The 21,620-nt window shown below is 39.6% G+C and overlaps 1 protein-coding gene across 2 annotated transcripts in view; it reads right to left on the reverse strand.

Annotated features, from left to right (window-relative positions):
• LOC133650024 (rho guanine nucleotide exchange factor TIAM1-like) overlaps nucleotides 1-21,620 on the reverse strand; it is a 49,151-nt gene that overhangs the window by 9,479 nt on the left and 18,052 nt on the right. For both annotated transcript variants that reach the window (XM_062046771.1, XM_062046772.1), the window contains exons 2-8: nucleotides 12,759-12,959; nucleotides 10,035-10,103; nucleotides 9,834-9,959; nucleotides 5,007-5,115; nucleotides 1,121-1,300; nucleotides 944-1,059; nucleotides 54-162 (exon numbers count right to left, since the gene is read on the reverse strand). In XM_062046771.1, the coding sequence (XP_061902755.1) occupies nucleotides 54-162; nucleotides 944-1,059; nucleotides 1,121-1,300; nucleotides 5,007-5,115; nucleotides 9,834-9,959; nucleotides 10,035-10,103; nucleotides 12,759-12,914 (865 nt within the window). In that variant the 5' untranslated portion in view covers nucleotides 12,915-12,959. The remainder of the gene's footprint in view (nucleotides 1-53; nucleotides 163-943; nucleotides 1,060-1,120; nucleotides 1,301-5,006; nucleotides 5,116-9,833; nucleotides 9,960-10,034; nucleotides 10,104-12,758; nucleotides 12,960-21,620) is intronic.

Here is a 21,620-nt window from a genome sequence, read left to right on the forward strand (position 1 = left end):
ATTGGTTGACAAAGTTAGCATGCTAAAGGGTACTAGAAGGTGTTTCTACTCACCAAAAGCAGCCAAGTCGGGGTCTTTCTTGCTCTTGGCCAGAGCAGCAGGCGGGTTGAGCCACACCACACTGGAGTGCAGCAGCAGGTCTCCCATGGAGAGGTCGGCCACCTGGCGGGAAGAAGCCGGTCACAACAAACCAGAACCACGATAGCACCATGATAGAACCATGATAGAACCACGATAGCACCATGATAGCACAAAGGACGGGTACTCCATTGGGTACACCATTGGGTACTTTTATCGGCGCACACCCGATTATGTGGGTACTACCGGGTATTCAAGTCAAATAAAATCAAAAAACGGTGACCTGTTTTGATACCATGACGCCACAACCGGTTGCAAACTCGTCGCATCTCAAAATGCGCTAGCTTGATGCTATCCAATTAGCATCAGCGATTTTACATGGCGATTTCAACGCCGCCAAAGTTGCTAATGAAAACTACAACTAAGATGAACGTTAGGATCAAACAGCTACAGTACAATACTTGCAGTGTAGACACTTTGTAGGGCGCAACATGACACACTTACCCTCATGGAGAAAGCTACTTCCGAGTTAGACAACATTAGCGATTTTACATGGCGATAAGTTGGTCATGAAAAAAAATACAACTAAGATGAATGTTACGACCAAACAGCTGGTGTGTACTAAGTATAGTACTTGCAGTACAAACACTTTGTAGGGCGCAACATTGCAAAATAAGCTACTTCCTAGCTAGACAACATACATAGGTAGCATGTACAGTGCTGCCATCTAATGTCTTGGAATGGAACTGCATGTCATATTGAAAATAGACTATGGCTATTAAAGTATCACAAAGTGCTAGCGTTGAGTAACGCTAGATTCCCGGTAGCGTCTGGCTTTGAGGCGCAAACAAGAGCCATGACCTACCTTCTTGTCCGAGGTCTGGTCGTTGATGAGCTGGTCAAAGACGACTCCGTACTCCTCGTGAACTTTCTGCATGTCGTTGATGTGACTGGCCACTTTGTTCATGGCCGTCATGGCCACTAGGGGCAGGCAAACATCCGTCATCAGTACTAGTCATGGGTTAGCAGCGGTGTGGCTCACCGTCCAGGTGGTAATGCTCGTCGCTGTCCGGGTGTGTGAGCGAGAAGAGCTCCCTGAGGAGTAGAGGGTACTTGAGGACCCGCTGGATGGGTTTGATCAGGTAGGACTCCAGCGTGGACGAGTGCTGGCGTCTGGGGTTTCTCTCCTCCAGGAAGGCCTTGAAGTCTGGATCGCTTTTGGCTGAGGACACGCAGAGAGGAGCTTACACCACTTCCATGCTGCGGACACGCTTCTTACTGGACACTTTCTAGTCCCACGGTCACGTCACCCTGGTGGGGTGTGACTGCTGCCCACTTGCCATCTACCCCCAATATAATAATAGGTCATGTTAACACCAGCTAAGTCCTTGACTCTCACTACTAGTTGGGTAAATAAACCATCACTACTAGTTGGGTAAATAAACCACCACTACTATTTGGGTAAATAAACCATCACTACTAGTTGGGTAAATAAACCATCACTACTAGTTGGGTAAATAAACTAGCACTACTAGTTGGGTAAATAAACCATCACTACTAGTTGGGTAAATAAACCACCACTACTATTTGGGTAAATAAACCATCACTACAAGTTGGGTAAATAAACCATCACTACTAGTTGGGTAAATAAACTATCACTACTAGTTGGGTAAATAAACCATCAATACTAGTTGGGTAAATAAACCATCACTACTAGTTGGGTAAATAAACTATCACTACTGGTTGGGTAATAAACCATCACTACTAGTTGGATTAATAAACCATCACTACTAGTTGGGTAAATAAACCATCACTACTAGTTGGGTAAATAAACCATCACTACTAGTTGGGTAAATAAACCAGCAGTACTAGTTGGGTGAATAAACCATCACTACTAGTTGGATAAATAAACCATCAGTACTAGTTGGGTAAATAAACCACTATTTGTTGGATAATAAATCATCACTACTCATTGGGTAAATAAACATTTACAACTAGTCAAATAAATAAACCATCACTACTAGTCAGATAACTAAACCATTGCTACTAGTTGGGTAAATAAACTATCACTACTAGTTGGGTAAATAAACCATCAATACTAGTTGGGTAAATAAACTATCAATACTAGTTGTGTAAATAAACTATCACTACTAGTTGGGTAAATAAACCATCACTACTAGTTGGGTAAATAAACTATCACTACTAGTTGGGTAAATAAACCATCACTACTAGTTGGGTAAATAAACCACTATTTGTTGGATAATAAATCATCACTACTCATTGGGTAAATAAACATTTACAACTAGTCAAATAAATAAACCATCACTACTAGTCAGATAACTAAACCATTGCTACTAGTTGGGTAAATAAACTGTCACTACTAGTTGGATGAATAAACCATCACTACAAGTTGGATGAATAAACCATTGCTACTAGTTGAGTAAATAAACCATCACTACTAGTCAGATAACTAAACTACTAGTTGGGTAAATAAACCTTCACTACTAGTGGGGTAAATTAAACCATCGCTACTAGTTGGGCAACATACCATCACTACTAGTTGAATGAATAAACCATCACTACTAGTTGAATAAATAAACCATCACTACTAGTTGGGTAATAAACCATCACTACTAGCTGGATTAATAAACCATCACTACTATTTGGATAATAAACCATCACTTCTAGTTGGTTAACTAAACCATCACTACTAGTTGGGTAAATAAACCTTCACTACTAGTTGGATAAACCTTCATTACTAGTTGGGCAATATACCATCACTACTAGTTGGATGAATAAACCATCACTACTAGTTGAATAAATAAACCATCACTACTAGTTGAATGAATAAACCATCACTACTAGTTGGATGAATAAACCATCACTACTAGTTAAATAAATAAACCATCACTACTAGTTGGATTAATAAACCATCGCTACAAGTTGGATGGATAAACCATCACTACTAGTTGGGTAATAAACCATCACTACTAGTTGGATTAATAAACCATCACTACAAGTTGGATGAATAAACCATCGCTATGAGTTGAGTAAATAAACCATCACTACCAATCAGATAACTAAACTATATAAATAAACCATCACTAATAATCCGATAATTAAACTATCACTACTAGTTAGGTAATATATCATCACTACTAGTTGGATGAATAAACCATCACTACTAGTTGGATAAATAAACCATCACCATGAGTAAATAAACCATCCCTACTAGTTGGATAAATAAACCATTACTACGAGTTGAGTAAATAAACCATCACTAATAGTCAGATAACTAAACTAACACTACTAGTTGGGTAAACAAACCATCACTACTAGTTTGGTAAATAAACCATCACTAATAGTTGGGTAATATACCATCACTACTAGTTGGGTAATATTCCATAAATAATAGTTGGGTAATATACCATCACTACTAGTTGGGTAATATACCATAGCTACTAGTTGGGTAATATGCCATCACTAATAGTTGGGTAATATACCATTACTACTAGTTGGGTAATATGCCATCACTAATAGTTGTGTAATATACCATCACTACTAGTTGGGTAATATGCCATCACTAATAGTTGGGTAATATACCATCACTACTAGTTGGATAACTAAACCATCACTACTATTGACATGCTACTGATTAGCATTGGAGATTTTACATGGCGATTTCAACACCTCCAAAAGGTGCCAATGAAAAGTACAACTAAGATGCACGTTACCATCAAACAGCTGCTGCATAATAATGTATCATACTTACAGTGGAAACACTTTTTAAGGCGCAACAAAACACTTTCGCCACAAAAAAAGTCTCGGACTGGAATTGAAACTTTTTGTCCAGTCAAACGCAAAAATAAAAAAATGAAACAGGCTGTAAGTTCATTTGGAATGTTGCAATAAAAACAACATTTATTAACTAACACATAGCAAAAAGTGGTAGTGTATGGGTTGAAAAGTGGTAGTGTATGGGTTGAAAAGTGGTAGTGTATGGGTTGAAAAGTGGTAGTGTATGGGTTGAAAAGTGGTAGTGTATGGGTTGAAAAGTGGTAGTGTATGGGTTGAAAAGTGGTAGTGTATGGGTTGAAAAGTGGTAGTGTATGGGTTTAAAAGTGGTAGCGTATGGGTTGAAAAGTGGTAGTGTATGGGTTGAAAAGTGGTATTGTATGGGTTGAAAAGTGGTATTGTATGGGTTGAAAAGTGGTACTGTATGGGTTGAAAAGTGGTAGTGTATGGGTTGAAAAGTGGTAGTGTATGGGTTGAAAAGTGGTAGTGTATGGGTTGAAAAGTGGTAGTGTATGGGTTGAAAAGTGGTAGTGTATGGGTTGAAAAGTGGTAGTGTATGGGTTGAAAAGTGGTAGTGTATGGGTTGAAAAGTGGTAGTGTATGGGTTGAAAAGTGGTAGTGTATGGGTTGAAAAGTGGTAGTGTATGGGTTTAAAAGTGGTAGCGTATGGGTTGAAAAGTGGTAGTGTATGGGTTGAAAAGTGGTATTGTATGGGTTGAAAAGTGGTATTGTATGGGTTGAAAAGTGGTACTGTATGGGTTGAAAAGTGGTAGTGTATGGGTTGAAAAGTGGTAGTGTGGGTTGAAAAGTGGTAGCGTATGGGTTGAAAAGTGGTAGCGTATGGGTTGAAAAGTGGTAGTGTATGGGTTGAAAAGTGGTAGTGTATGGGGTGAAAAGTGGTAGTGTATGGGTTGAAAAGTGGTAGCGTATGGGTTGAAAAGTGGTAGTGTATGGGTTGAAAAGTGGTATTGTATGGGTTAAAAAGTGGTAGTGTATGGGTTGAAAAGTGGTAGTGTATGGGTTGAAAAGTGGTAGTGTATGGGTTGAAAAGTGGTGGTGTATGGGTTGAAAAGTGGTAGTGTATGGGTTGAAAAGTGGTAGTGTATGGGTTGAAAAGTGAGCGGTACACTCACCCTTGGCCAGGACTTTGGGCACCTTGGTGTGGCTGGCACAGAAGGCGCTGTAGATCTTGAAGCGGTCGGCGTAGTAAAGGAAAGACCCGCCCAGGGAGAAGAGAACTTTCTGTGTGGGGGAGCACACATGTCAACTTCACAATTGGTGTGGCCCAATCACCGTGTGTGTGTGGTAATGGTAGAAAAACACTTTGCACAACCTTACAATATACAAAAATGTATAAGCTTTCCATTTCCAATTAGTAGTGATGGGCAAATGACGCCTCAGTGAGTGCGTGGCACACTCACTGGTTGTATTGACAAGGAATGTTGGGATTCTCCTCTTAATGCATTCTTCAGTTTATGGCTTGTATTGAAAACTTTTCAAAACAGGTTAGAAGAGCTCTTGTGCGTTCTAATTGAATCCATTCTGGAAAATTAGGAATGGATTTAGAATCTGAATAAATAAAATTCACAATTTGGATGTGAAACGATTTTTTCAAGAAAAGGTGAAACCAAAAATGAATGTGAAAAATGCAACAGTAAGAATGATAATATCAATAATAATTTCAGATTTTTAATCAATAAATGAGTAAAAAAATATTTTTTTAAATTCTCAAAAATCTGAAATTTAAATTTGGAATGAACGCAAATTAGATGTGAATCTTTTTTCATTTTTTTTATTTAAATACAATACTATAAAAACAAATAAACCTCAAATAAATTAAAAGACAAAACAGTGTCAATAACAATATCAATAATAGTTTCAGATTAATAGTCCTAAAATGGATTCTTGAAGGAAAAAAAAGAAAAGAAAAATCAAAAATTGTGAATTAATTTAGAATCAGAATAATTAAAAATCGCGATTAGGATGTGAATCTTTTTTTAAATTTTTTTTAAATACAATACTAAAAAACAAATAACCTAAAATAAATTTTAAAAAAACAACAGTGTCAATAACAATATCAATAATAGTTTCAGATTTTTAGTCCTAAATGGATTCTTAAAAAATAAAAATAAAAAAAATCTAAAATTGTGAATCAATTTAGAATCAGAATAATTAAAAATCGCGATTTAAATGTGAATCTTTAAAAAAAAATTGTTTTAAATACAATACTATAAAAACAAATAACTTAAAATAAATAAAAAAAAACAACTGTGTCAATAACAATATCAATAATAGTTTCAGATTTTTAGTCCTAAATTGGATTCTTTAAGAAAAAAAAATATCAATCAAAAATTGTGAATCAAATTAGAATCAGAATAACTAAAAATCGCAATTTGGATGTGAATCTATTTTTTTTTTAATATTGAAAAAAGTAAAAATAAAAATAAACCAAAAGTATCCATCATAATAATATTAATAATAGTTTCAGATTTTTGGTCCTAAATTGGATTCTTTAAAATCTGAATAAATAAAATGAACAATTTGGATGTGAAACGATTTTTTCAAGAAAAGGTGAAACCACAAATTCATGTGAAAAATGCAACAGTAAGAATGATAATATCAATAATAATTTCAGATTTTTAATCCATAAATGAATAAAAAAATAATAATAAAACAATATTTTTTTTAATTCTCAAAAATCTTAAATAAATTTAGAATCGGAATGAAGTAGAATAAACGCAATTTGGATGTGAATCTTTTTTTTTTTCATTTTTTAAAATACTAAAAAACAAATAACCTAAAACAAATTAAAAAAAACAACAGTGTCAATAATAACAATATATTGTTTCAGATTTTTTTTGTTCAAAAATGGATTCTTGAAAGAAAAAAAAGAAAAATCAAAAATTGGGTGATTCAGAATAAAAAAAATTAAAAAAATTAAAAAATCGCAATTTGGATGTGAATCTTTTTTTTTTTAATACTGAAAAAAGTAAAAAAAAAAATAAACCAAAGTATCCATAATAATAATATTAATAATAATTTCAGATTTTTAATCCATAAATGAATTAAAAAAAATAATAAAACAATATTTTTTTTAATTCTCAAAAATCTTAAATAAATTTAGAATCTGAATGAAGTAGAATAAACGCAATTTGGATGTGAATCTTTTTTTTTCTTCATTTTTTTTAATACTAAAAAACAAATAACCTAAAAGAAATAAAAAAACAACAGTGTCAATAATAACAATATATTGTTTCAGATTTTTTTGTTCAAAAATGGATTCTTGAAGAAAAAAAAGAAAAATCAAAAATTGGGTGATTCAGAATAATAAATAAAAAAATAAAAAAAAATCGCAATTTGGATGTGAATCTATGTTTTTTTAATACTGAAAAAAGTAAAAAATAATAATAAACCAAAGTATCCATAATAATAATATTAATAATAATTTCAGATTTTTAATCCATAAATGAATTTAAAAAAATAATAAAACAATATTTTTTTTAATTCTCAAAAATCTTAAATAAATTTAGAATCGGAATGAAGTAGAATAAACGCAATTTGGATGTGAACCTTTTTTTTTCTTCATTTTTTAAAATACTAAAAAACAAATAACCTAAAAGAAATTAAAAAAACAACAGTGTCAATAATAACAATATATTGTTTCAGATTTTTTTGTTCAAAAATGGATTCTTGAAGAAAAAAAAGAAAAATCAAAAATTGGGTGATTCAGAATAATAAAAAAAAAAATCTAAAAAAAAAATCGCAATTTGGATGTGAATCTATGTTTTTTTAATACTGAAAAAAGTAAAAAAAAAAAATAAACCAAAGTATCCATAATAATAATATTAATAATAATTTCAGATTTTTAATCCATAAATGAATTTAAAAAAAAAATAAAACAATATTTTTTTTAATTCTCAAAAATCTTAAATAAATTTAGAATCGGAATGAAGTAGAATAAACGCAATTTGGATGTGAATCTTTTTTTCTTCTTCATTTTTTAAAATACTAAAAAACAAATAACCTAAAAGAAATTTTAAAAAAACAACTGTCAATAATAACAATATATTGTTTCAGATTTTTTTTGTTCAAAAATGGATTCTTGAAGGAAAAAAAAGAAATCAAAAATTGGGTGATTCAGAATAATAAAAAAATTTTTTTTTTTAAATCGCAATTTGGATGTGAATCTATTTTTTTTAATACTGAAAAAAGTAAAAAAAAAATAAAATAAACCAAAGTATCCATAATAATAATATTAATAATAGTTTCAGATTTTTAGTCAAAAATTCTAAGATTCTCGAAAAAAAAACAAAACAAAAAAAAAACAATTTTTATTTTTTAAATCAATTCTCCAAAAATTTTGAATCAATTTAGAATTGGAATGGGGGAAAAAACAACGCAATTTGGATGTGATTTTTTGTTTCTGTTTAAATACAATATTAAAGGCCTACTGAAAGCCACTACTAGCGACCACGCAGTCTGATAGTTTATATATCAATGATGAAATCTTAACATTGCAACACTTGCCAATACGGCCGGGTTAACTTATAAAGTGACATTTTAAATTTCCCGCTAAACTTCCGCTTGAAAACGCCTTTGGATGATGACGTATGCGCGTGACGTAGCCAGGGGAACACAGGTATGGTTTCTCCATTGAAGCCAATACGAAATAGGTCTGTTTTCATGTCATAATTCCACAGTATTCTGGACATCTGTGTTGGTGAATCTGTTGCAATTTGTTCATTGCATTATGGAGAAAGAAGCTGAGCAAGCAAAGAAGAAAGTTGTCGGTGCGAAGCGGAGTATTTTGCGAGGGAAGTCAGCAGCAACACAACACAGCCCGTGTTTCATTGTTTACATTCCCGAAAGATGCAGTCAGGATCGAAGAACTCGGACAACACAGACTCTTACCAGGATTACTTTGATTTGGATACACAGACGCAGACGTGCTATCGTGAGTACGCAGCTGCGCTTCCAAACATTTGATCGCTTGCCCGTACGTACTTAACTTTGGGTAAATATATAAGCTTTATGAACCTTGGGTTAGGTGAACGGTTCTTTGGGCTGAGTGAGTGTGTGTGTTGTGCAGGTGTTTGAATTGTATTGGCGGGTTATATAGACGGGATCCCGTCCATATAACCCGCTCGAGCTATAACTAGCCCGAGCTAGTAGCTAGGAGCTAGCATAACAAACACGCAGGTGTTTGTTATGCGGGATTAATTTGTGGCATATTAAATATAAGCCTGGTTGTGTTGTGGCTAATAGAGTATATATATGTCTTGTGTTTATTTACTGTTGTAGTCATTCCCAGCTGAATATCAGGTCCCACCCGCCTCTCACAGCATCTTCCCTATCTGAATCGCCTCCACTGCCCTCTAGTCCTTCACTCTCACTTTCCTCATCCACGAATCTTTCATCCTCGCTCAAATTAATGGGGAAAGCGTCGCTTTCTCGTTCCGAATCTCTCTCACTTCATGCGGCCATCGTTGTAAACAATAGGGAACTTTGCGGAAATGTTCACCCGACTACGTCACGCTACTTCCGGTAGGGGCAAGCCTTTTTTTTTTTTTTATCAGATACCAAAAGTTGCGAACTTTATCGTCTATGTTCTCTACTAAATCCTTTCAGCAAAAATATGGCAATATTGCGAAATGATCAAGTATGACACATAGAATGGATCTGCTATCCCCGTTTAAATAACAAAATTTCATTTCAGTAGGCCTTTAAACAACAAAAAAAACTAAAATAAATTAAAAAGCCAACAGTATCAATAATATTATCAATTACATTTTTGGTCCAAAAATTCATTCTTCAAGAAAAAAAAAGTTTCTCTTACTAGTTGGATAATAAAGCATCACTACTGGTTTGGTAAATAAACCATCACTAATAGTTATGTAACTAACCCATCACTACTAGTTAGATACAGGGTGTTGCTAGTGTTTGGTGGAAAGGCACCACACCTTAAACTGCTCCACCCTCTCCAGGCGGTCCAGGTCTGGCACCAGTCTGATGCCGTCCTCCAGAGTCCGCAGGAACTCCAGCTGGAAGTCCACCATCTCTCCCAGGTTACCGAACAGAACATCCAGCTGGACCAGACCAGTGGAGAGTCCACATTAGTGTGTGGTGTGGTGTGGTGACGACTCTGTGGGAGTGGACCTCACCTCATCCTGAGTCAGGAAGTTCTCCTTCTGCAGCGGTGTCAAGTAGCACTCGATGAGGCAACTCAGGTCCTGCAAGACCAGGAACAAGAGCAGACATGAAGGCACGTGAGTCATGACTGAGGACTAGAAGGAGTCATGACTGAGGACTAGAAGGAGTCATGACTGAGGACTGGAAGGAGTCCTGACTGAAGACTAGAAGGAGTCCTGACTGAGGCTAGAAGGAGTCCTGACTGAGGACTAGAAGGAGTCATGACTGAGGACTAGAAGGAGTCATGACTGAGGACTAGGAGGTGTCCTGACTGAGGACTAGAAGGTGTCCTGACTGAGGACTAGGTTCATGACTGAGGACTAGAAGGAGTCATGACTGAGGACTAGAAGGTGTCATGACTGAGGACTAGAAGGTGTCATGACTGAGGACTAGAAGGTGTCCTGACTGAAGACTAGAAGGTGTCCTGACTGAGGACTAGGTTCATGACTGAGGACTAGAAGGAGTCATGACTGAGGACTAGAAGGTGTCATGACTGAGGACTAGAAGGTGTCATGACTGAGGACTAGAAGGTGTCATGACTGAGGACTAGAAGGTGTCCTGACTGAAGACTAGAACGTGTCCTGACTGAGGACTAGAAGGTGTCATGACTGAGGACTAGAAGGAGTCATGACTGAGGACTAGAAGGTGTCATGACTGAGGACTAGAAGGTGTCATGACTGAGGACTAGAAGGAGTCATGACTGAGGACTAGAATGAGTCATGACTGAGGACTAGAAGGAGTCATGACTGAGGACTAGAAGGTGTCATGACTGAGGACTAGAAGGTGTCATGACTAAGGACTAGAAAGAGTCATGACTGAGGGCTGGGTGTCATGACTGAGGACTGGGTGTCATGACTGAGGACTAGAAGGTGTCCTGACTGAGGACTAGGTTCATGACTGAGGACTAGGAGGTGTCCTGACTGAGGACTAGAAGGTGTCCTGACTGAAGACTAGAAGGTGTCCTGACTGAGGACTAGAAGGTGTCCTGACTGAAGACTAGAAGGTGTCATGACTGAGGACTAGAAGGTGTCATGACTGAGGACTAGAAGGAGTCATGACTGAGGACTAGAAGGTGTCATGACTGAGGACTAGAAGGAGTCATGACTGAGGACTAGAAGGAGTCATGACTGAGGACTAGAAAGAGTCATGACTGAGGACTGGGTGTCATGACTGAGGACTGGGTGTCATGACTGAGGACTGGGTGTCATGACTGAGGACTAGAAGGTGTCCTGACTGAGGACTAGGTTCATGACTGAGGACTAGAAGGTGTCATGACTGAGGACTAGAAGGTGTCATGACTGAGGACTAGAAGGAGTCATGACTGAGGACTAGGAGGTGTCCTGACTGAGGACTAGAAGGTGTCATGACTGAGGGCTATAAGGTGTCCTGACTGAGGACTAGAAGGTGTCATGACTGAGGACTAGGAGGTGTCCTGACTGAGGACTAGAAGGTGTCATGACTGAGGACTAGAAGGTGTCCTGACTGAGGACTAGAAGGTGTCATGACTGAGGACTAGGAGGTGTCCTGACTGAGGACTAGAAGGTGTCATGACTGAGGACTAGAAGGAGTCATGACTGAGGACTAGAAGGTGTCATGACTGAGGACTAGAAGGAGTCATGACTGAGGACTAGAAGGTGTCATGACTGAGGACTAGAAGGTGTCATGACTGAGGACTAGAAGGAGTCATGACTGAGGACTAGGAGGTGTCCTGACTGAGGACTAGAAGGTGTCATGACTGAGGACTAGAAGGTGTCCTGACTGAGGACTAGAAGGTGTCATGACTGAGGACTAGGAGGTGTCCTGACTGAGGACTAGAAGGTGTCATGACTGAGGACTAGAAGGTGTCCTGACTGAGGACTAGAAGGTGTCATGACTGAGGACTAGGAGGTGTCCTGACTGAGGACTAGAAGGTGTCATGACTGAGGACTAGGAGGTGTCCTGACTGAGGACTAGAAGGTGTCATGACTGAGGACTAGAAGGAGTCATGACTGAGGACTAGAAGGTGTCATGACTGAGGACTAGAAGGAGTCATGACTGAGGACTAGAAGGTGTCATGACTGAGGACTAGAAGGTGTCATGACTGAGGACTAGAAGGAGTCATGACTGAGGACTAGGAGGTGTCCTGACTGAGGACTAGGTTCATGACTGAGGACTAGAAGGTGTCATGACTGAGGACTAGAAGGTGTCATGACTGAGGACTAGAAGGAGTCATGACTGAGGACTAGAAGGTGTCCTACCTTCACGGTCATGACTGAGGACTAGAAGGTATCCTGACTGAGGACTAGAAGGAGTCATGACACCTAACTGAGGACTAGGTGTCATGACTGAGGACTAGAAGGTGTCATGACTGAGGACTAGAAGTGTCATGACAGAGGACTAGAAGGAGTCCTACCTTCACGGTCATGACTGAGGACTAGAAGGTGTCCTACCTTCACGGTCATGACTGAGGACTAGAAGGTGTCCTGACAGAGGACTAGAAGGTGTCGTGACTGAGGACTAGAAGGTGTCCTGACTGAGGACCAAAAGGTGTCCTGACTGAGGACTAGAAGGTGTCCTGACTGAGGACTATAAGGTGTCCTGACTGAGGACTATAAGGTGTCCTGACTGAGGACTATAAGGTGTCCTGACTGAGGACTAGAAGGTGTCCTGACTGAGGACTAGAAGGTGTCCTGACTAAGGACTAGAAGGTGTCCTACCTTCACGTAAGTCTTCTCCGTCTCCACCAGCTCGTTGATGACCTTGCGCAGCTTGTCGGCGTGGGACAGCTGCCTCTGAGCCGCCGTGCCCCCGCAGGGTGGTAGTGCCGACACGGGGCTGGGTGAGAGGGACGAGGAGGACGAGGACGAGGACATCTGGCACTCGGCGGCGTCGTGGAGGCAGAAGGTGGCCACCTGCTCCTGTGGGGAACACGTATCGCACCTGTTACGCCCCCTTCAGGTGCAGCACAGTAATGATGATGTCACACCTTTGCAGTAAAACCCTCTAAAGGCCTAGTGGCCACATGCGTGGACAGCACCTTTTAGCTCCTATTTCCAAAACGGTGTACACTACTGAATTGGGGTCTTATGGCCACGCATGTGGACACTTATACTGCCCTCTGGTGGTGTCAGGAGAGTATAACATACAATGGAATTTGGGGGGGAAAAAGTGTAAAAATGAAAATTAGCATGTCACTAAACATGAAGTACACGTTTGTGTACTTATGGACTAAGTACATCATATCACAAGATGATTCTTAGTTTTTTTTAATTCTAATTACCCGGTTTATTTTGGGTAAGCACTCCATTTATGTTGGTCCGGCTGGCCCGGGACATTTTTTCCGGTTTATTTTGGGTAAGCACTCCATTTATGTTGGTCCAGCTGGCCCGGGACATTTTTTACGGTTTATTTTGGGTAAGCACTCCATTTATGTTGGTCCGGCTGGCCCGGGACATTTTTTCCGGTTTATTTTGGGTAAGCCCTCCATTTATGTTGGTCCAGCTGGCCCGGGACTTCTTTCCGGTTTATTGTGGGTAAGCCCTCCATTTATGTTGGTCCAGCTGGCCTGGGACGTTTTTGTCCCATTTATTTTGGGTAAGCCCTCCATTTATGTTGGTCCAGCTGGCCCGGGACATTTTTTTCCAGTTTATTTTGGGCAAGCAATCCATTTATGTTGGTCCAGTTGGCCTGAGACGTTTTTTCCGGGTTTTTTTGGGTAAGCACTCCATTTATGTTGGTCCAGCTGGCCTGGGACATTTTTTCCAGTTTATTTTGTGTAAGCACTCCATTTATGTTGGCCCAGCTGGCCCGGGACGTTTTTTCCGATTTATTTTGGGTAAGCACTCCATTTATGTTGGTCCAGCTGGCCCGGGACATTTTTTTCCGGTTTATTTTGGGTAAGCACTCCATTTATGTTGGTCCAGCTGGCCCGGGACATTTTTTTCCGATTTATTTTGGGTAAGCCCTCCATTTATGTTGGTCCAGCTGGCCTGGGACATTTTTTCCGGTTTATTTTGGGTAAGCACTCCATTTATGTTGGTCCAGCTGGCCCGGGACTTCTTTCCGGTTTATTGTGGGTAAGCACTCCATTTATATTGGTCCAGCTGGACCGGGACATTTTTTTCCGGTTTATTTTGGGTAAGCCCTCCATTTATGTTGGTCCAGCTGGCCTGGGACATTTTTTTCCAGTTTATTTTGGGTTTAGCACTCCAATTATGTTGGTCCAGCTGGCCCGGGACTTCTTTCCGGTTTATTGTGGGTAAGCACTCCATTTATGTTGGTCCAGCTGGACCGGGACATTTTTTTCCGGTTTATTTTGGGTAAGCCCTCCATTTATGTTGGTCCAGCTGGCCTGGGACATTTTTTTACGATTTATTTTGGGTAAGCCCTCCATTTATGTTGGTCCAGCTGGCCCGCTTCTTTCCGGTTTATTGTGGGCAAGCACTCCATTTATGTTGGTCCAGCTGGCCCGGGACATTTTTTTCCAGTTTATTTTGGGTAAGCACTCCATTTATGTTGGTCTAGCTGGCCCGGGACGTTTTTTTCCGGTTTATTTTGGGTAAGCACTCCATTTATGTTGGTCCAGCTGGCCTAGGACATTTTTTTCCGATTTATTTTGGGTAAGCACTCCATTTATGTTGGTCCAGCTGGCCCGGGACATTTTTTCCGGTTTATTTTGGGTAAGCACTCCATTTGTGTTGGTCCGGCTGGCCCGGGACATTTTTTCCGGTTTATTTTGGGTAAGCACTCCATTTATGTTGGTCCAGCTGGCCTTGGACGTTGTTTTCCGGTTTATTTTGGGTAAGCACTCCATTTATGTTGGTCCAGCTGGCCGGGGACATTTTTTCCGGTTTATTTTGGGTAAGCCCTCCATTTATGTTGGTCCAGCTGGCCCGGGACATTTTTTTCCTGTTTATTTTGGGTAAGCACTCCATTTATGTTGGTCCAGCTGGCCCGGGACATTTTTTTCCTGTTTATTTTGGGTAAGCACTCCATTTATGTCAGCCTAACTTTTCTCCAAGTTCCACATTTTGCAACTTTTGAGTGACTTTCATTAGCCGCATCTTCTAAGCATTTTTTATCATCTTTCAAGTCCTAAAAAAAAAAAGGGCGTGTGTGTTCTTGTCTCATAATGATTGTGAATAATAGGTCAAAATACAAAAAGAATGCAGTTCTTTTTTTCCCCGCAAACATTATACAGTGGAACCTCAATTACCAACCCACTCTTATTGCGTATACTTTTCCATTTAGCAACTTTTACATGGAACCAAATATGCCTTCTATTCATTCATTCTGTGTCGCCTGCAGGCAAAAAGCAGGGCACAGCATTTTTGAGGAGGCGGAGCTCTCCACGTCACTTCAGCGTGTTTCTTTTGGGGGTTTTTTTCGCCTTTTGATCATCTTTGTCCCATTTTGCTCACTCAGTATGAGTCCCAAAAAGACAACAGACCAGCGTGGAAAAGGAGAGAATTGCTGTGGAGTTAAAAAAAAAAAAAAAGGATTATTTGTGAGACGTACATTTTACCACAGCAAGCTTTAATTGTGATGAGACTGCGGACTTTACTGGAAAAAGACGCCAAAGCAGACTTATTTCACTTTTCTCTCCCGTTGTCTGCGCCTTCTTTGCCGAAATTTAACTCTATTAAAAATTAATTCTGCTGCGCCGCTCCCAGTCTGTGGAACGCTCTCCCTGACCACCTGAGGGCACCACAGACTGTGGATACTTTTAAAAAAGGCTTAAAAAACCTTTTTTTTTTTTAAAAAAGGCTTTTTTTTTTAGATATATGCATACTAGTTTTAGCTATTTGGCTGATCTAGTTTTTATTTTTATTCATTTTTTATTATCTTTTTATTAAAAAAAAAAATGTATACACTGTAGCACTTTGAGGTTGTTTACTCAATGTAAAGTGCTTTTTTACAAATAAAATCTATTATTATTATTATTATTATTATTATTAATTATTGTAGCAATATGCTTGGTAAAGTTAAAGGATTTTTGTGATTTCTGATCGTTTGTGAGGGCACTAAAGTATGTTTGTACACAGCGAGCCAGACAGTACTGTAGTTGTAATAACACGCATGACGTGCTGCGTGTATCGTGATCGATACAAAGTGTGACTCACTCGATGGTGCCGCTGGCCGGGGACGTTTTTTTCCGGTTTATTTTGGGTAAGCACTCCTTTTATGTCGAAACAACATGGCTTCAAGTTACATATTTTGCAGCTCTGTGTCACTTTCTCCTCACTCTGTCGGCTTCCCGTCTGCTCCAACGTCTCACCCTTCCGCCGCGCTGGCTTCTAGAAGCCAGCAGTTCATCCTCAGTATATTCAGCTTCAAAAATATAATGTTGCGAATCGTCATTTGTCCAAAAATAGTCGTCCCTGTTATTCTATTACCAAGTCTGCTATGATTAGAAAACACACTCTCCTTTGTTTCCGGAAGTAGGAACACACGTTTGTTGCAGGAAGTCTTGACGTGTGTTGCTATGGAAACAGAAATCAATGCGCTGAGGGAAAATACGGTAAATATTACATTTTAAAGGCTACAATGGTGACTTTCATTAGCCGCATCTTCTAAGCATTTTTTAATCATCTTTCAAGTCCTAAAAAAATGTTTTCCGCCTTTTGACAAGTTTTGTCCATTCCTCTCATGAGTCCCAAAAAGACAACAGACCAGCGTGGAAAAGGTCAGAATCGCTGGGGAGTTAAGAAAAAAAAAAGAAAAAAGGAGAGGTACATTAATGACGCTCACAAGTATGGAAGACTGCAAGCTTTAATTGTGATGAGGCTCCGGACTTTACTCCTTCTTTGCCGAATTTTACTCTTTTAAAAATTAATTATTGTAGCAATATGCTTGGTAAAGTTAAAGGATTTTTTGTGATTTCTGATCGTTTGTGAGGGCACTAAAGTATGTTTGTACACAGCGAGCCAGACAGCGTATGTACTGACGTGCTGCGTGTATCATGATCGATACAAAGTGTGACTCACTCGATGGTGCAGCTGGCCGGGGACGTTTTTTTCCCGGTTTATTTTGGGTAAGCACTCCATTTATGTCGAAACAACATGGCTTCAAGTTACACATTTTAAAGTTAAAGTTAAAGTACCAATGATAGTCACACACACACTAGGTGTGGTGAAATTTGTCTTCTGCATTCGACCCATCACCCTTGATCACCCGCTGGGAGGTGAGGGGAGCAGTGGGCAGCAGCGGTGGCAGCGCCCGGGAATTATTTTTGGTGATTTAACCCCCAATTCCAACCCTTGATGCTGAGTGCCAAGCAGGGAGGTAATGGCTACCATTTTTATAGTCTTTGGTATGACCCGGCCGGCCGGGGTTTGAACTCACAATCTCAGGGCGGACACTCTAACCACTAGGCCACTGAGTAAGTTATTTTGCAGTTTTGTGTTACTTTCTCCTCACTCTGTCGGCTTCCCGTCTTCCCCAACGTCTCACCCTTCCTCCGCGCTGGCTTCTAGAAGCCAGCAGTTCATCCTCAGTATATTCAGCTTCGAAAATATAAGGTTGTGAATCATCATTTGTCCAAAAAATAGTCATCCTTGTTATTCTATTACCAAGTCTGGTAGAGTCACTCGCGTTTGTTTCCGGAATTAGGATCGCATTTGTTGCAGGAAGTCAGAAATGCGTTGCTATGGAAACGGAAATCAATGCGCTGAGGAAATAAAGGGACTTCTGTGTGCGTGGATGTTGGGGAAGCAGCGCACACAGGACAGTTCGGCTTGTCGTTGTTGTTTTGGCTTGAAAGTTGATCCGTCACCTTGTTACGTTCGATACACAGGACTTTATATTGTGCTTAAAGCGAACAAACCTTCACTAAAACGTGACTTTTGTCGAAGCGAGAACACATAATTCATATTCACATTTTTTCTTACGGAGAGATTTGCTTCGAAGTCCAAACTTTCCCATTTACGTACCCTGCTCAAGAGCAATTAAGCAGAGGCTCCGCCGTATTATCATGACAACATTTGCAGAAAACACGTGCACGGCGCTGACACATCACAGTGACACACAGATGCTGAGGTGGCAACAGGCCCGTCTAAGCAGATTGTACGCCTTGTCCCTTAACGCTGCACCAGTGACTAACTCACTTTTACATCCAGGCGCTCAAAACCTGTTGGGCAGCACCGACACACACACACACACACACACACACACACACACACACACACACACACACACACACACACACACACACACACACACACACACACACCAACGTGAGACATAAATCAAACTAATAGGGACACGATGGCCGTGCTAACAAGCTAGTTAGCAAGTCGGAAAGCGTCGCCGGCGGCCGCCAAACCGCCATACCGCTTTCACGCCCGCCGGGCGACAGATGGAGCGGCGAGCAGAGACACATGCCAGAGTGACACGGATGATGATGCGTGACGCGTCGGCGCCAACCCTCATTAAGAAGCCGCTTTCATGAAAAAAAACTAATAGAAAATGCGACAATGAGAGGCTGACATGCACGTGCCAAATAGTGTGCATTGTTTCTATGGATGACTAAGAGTGATGCCAAATAGTGTGCATTGTTTCTATGGATAACTAAAGAGTGATGCCAAATAGTGTACATTGTTTCTATGGATGACTAAGAGTGATGCCAAATAGTGTGCATTGTTTCTATGGATAACTAAAGAGTGATGCCAAATAGTGTGCATTGTTTCTATGGATGACTAAGAGAGATGCCAAATAGTGTGCATTGCTTCTATGAATGACTAAGAGTGATGCCAAATAGTGTGCATTGTTCGTGTAGATAACTAAGACTGATGCCAAATAGTGTGCATTGCTGCTATGGATAGCTAAGAGTGATGCCAAATAGTGTGCATTGTTTCTATGGATAGCGAAGAGTGATGCCAAATAGTGTGCATTGTTTCTATGGATAGCGAAGAGTGATGCCAAATAGTGTGCATTGTTTCTATGGATGACTAAGAGTGATGCCAAATAGTGTGCATTGTTTCTATGGATAGCTAAGAGTGATGCCAAATAGTGTGCATTGTTTCTATGGATAACTAAAGAGTGATGCCAAATAGTGTGCATTGCTTCTATGGATGACTAAGAGTGATGCCAAATAGTGTGCATTGTTTCTATGGATGACTAAGAGTGATGCCAAATAGTGTGCATTGTTTCTATGGATGACTAAGAGTAATGCCAAATAGTGTGCATTGTTTCTATGGATGACTAAGAGTGATGCCTAATAGTGTGCATTGTTTCTATGGATGACTAAGAGTGATGCCAAATAGTGTGCATTGCTTCTATGGATGACTAAGAGTGATGCCAAATAGTGTGCATTGTTTCTATGGATGACTAAGAGTGATGCCAAAAAGTGTGCAATGTTTCTATGGATGACTAAGAGTGATGCCAAATAGTGTGCATTGTTTCTATGGATGACTAAGAGTGATGCCAAATAGTGTGCATTGCTGGTGTAAATAACTAAGAGCGATGCCAAATAGTGTGCATTGCTGGTGTAAATAACAAAAAGTGATGCCAAATAGTGTGCATTGCTGGTGTAAATAACTAAGAGTGATGCCAAATAGTGTGCATTGCTGGTGTAAATAACTAAAAGTGATGCCAAATAGTGTGCATTTCTGGTGTAAATAACTAAGAGTGATGCCAAATAGTGTGCATTGCTGGTGTAAATAACTAAGAGTGATGCCAAATAGTGTGCATTGCTGGTGTAAATAACAAAAAGTGATGCCAAATAGTGTGCATTGCCCATGTAAATAACTAAGAGTGATGCCAAATAGTGTGCATTGCTTCTATGGATAACTAAGAGTGATGCCAAATAGTGTGCATTGCTTCTATGAATGACTAAGAGTGATGCCAAATAGTGTGCATTGCTGGTGTAAATAACTAAGAGTGATGCCAAATAGTGTGCATTGCTTCTATGGATAACTAAGAGTGATGCCAAATAGTGTGCATTGTTTCTATGGATGACTAAGAGTGATGCCAAATAGTGTGCATTGTTTCTATGGATGACTAAGAGTGATGCCAAATAGTGTGCATTGTTTCTATGGATGACTAAGAGTGATGCCAAATAGTGTGCATTGTTTCTATGGATGACTAAGAGTGATGCCAAATAGTGTGCATTGTTTCTATGGATGACTAAGAGTGATGCCAAATAGTGTGCATTGTTTCTATGGATGACTAAGAGTGATGCCAAATAGTGTGCATTGCTGGTGTAAATAACTAAGAGTGATGCTAAATAGTGTGCATTGCTTCTATGAATGACTAAGAGTGATGCCAAATAGTGTGCATTGCTGGTGTAAATAACTACGAGTGATGCCAAATAGTGTGCATTGCTGGTGTAAATAACAAAAAGTGATGCCAAATAGTGTCCATTAGTAAATAAGTAAGTGTGTATTATTTAAAAAAATTGCATCTCACCGGGTGTGAAACATCAAAATAAAAAGATTTTGAGGAGCATTTAAACGACTTCTTCCCTCTCTTCCTCCTCCTGATGCTGAAGGCAGACATGCTGGCGGATCCCAGCTCAAACAAAAGTCCGTGGTCCATGACTTTGTGTACCTCCCACCCGTGTACCCACACCCAATGTGACAGACAAGTCAAGAAGCACAAGTTGTTTGAGGGCAGCGGCTTGAGGAGCAAGGGAGGAGGAGACAAGGAAGGGAGGAGGGAGAGGAAGGAAGGAAGCACAACACTTGCTCGGTCATGACTGACTTGTACTGCTCAAAACATTTATGGATCTGTCGCGCTAGCAGGGCTAGCAGCTAACCATTTATTTGGAGTGGCGCTAGCAGGGCTAGCAGCTAACCATTTATTTGGAGTGGCGCTAGCAGGGCTAGCAGCTAACCATTTATTTGGAGTGGCGCTAGCAGGGCTAGCAGCTAACCATTTATTTGGAGTGGCGCTAGCAGGGCTAGCAGCTAACCATTTATTTGGAGTGGCGCTAGCAGGGCTAGCAGCTAACCATTTATTTGGAGTGGCGCTAGCAGGGCTAGCGGCTAACCATTTATTTGGAGTGGCGCTAGCAGGGCTAGCAGCTAACCATTTATTTGGAGTGGCGCTAGCAGGGCTAGCAGCTAACCATTTAGTAGAAGCTTGGGATCGAACCAGGAACCCTCAGGCTGCTGGCACGGCCACTCTCACAACTGCGCCACGACGTTTCTCCTCAATTGAGCCAAATGTAATTCTGTCTCTGTTTAATTCCTTGCTTCTTGTCTTGTTTAATAGATATAGGAGTGCATCTAACAACTGGATCTGATTCCATTCACAATCAATCCTAGATTCTCTCGCTATGTACTATTTGATATCATAATTATAATGAAACTGTTTCCAAACACGTTCGAAAAACTTCTGGTTGCACGCAGACGGCCTAAAAATGTATTCTTATTACTTTTTTGTATTTATTTATTTTAATTATTATTATTAATATTATTATTATTATTATTTTTAATAATTTTTTTTTATTATTTTATTATTAGTTATTACTTTATGAAAATGATGAATCTACGTTCTAATTACATGCAAGGACTCATGGCGATTAATAATTCCAATATTGTTAAAAAACAACAATTAGGATTAGAAAAAAATGCAAA

Source organism: Entelurus aequoreus, linkage group LG05, assembly GCF_033978785.1.
Source record: "Entelurus aequoreus isolate RoL-2023_Sb linkage group LG05, RoL_Eaeq_v1.1, whole genome shotgun sequence".
In the NCBI taxonomy this organism is placed as follows: Eukaryota; Metazoa; Chordata; class Actinopteri; order Syngnathiformes; family Syngnathidae; genus Entelurus; species Entelurus aequoreus.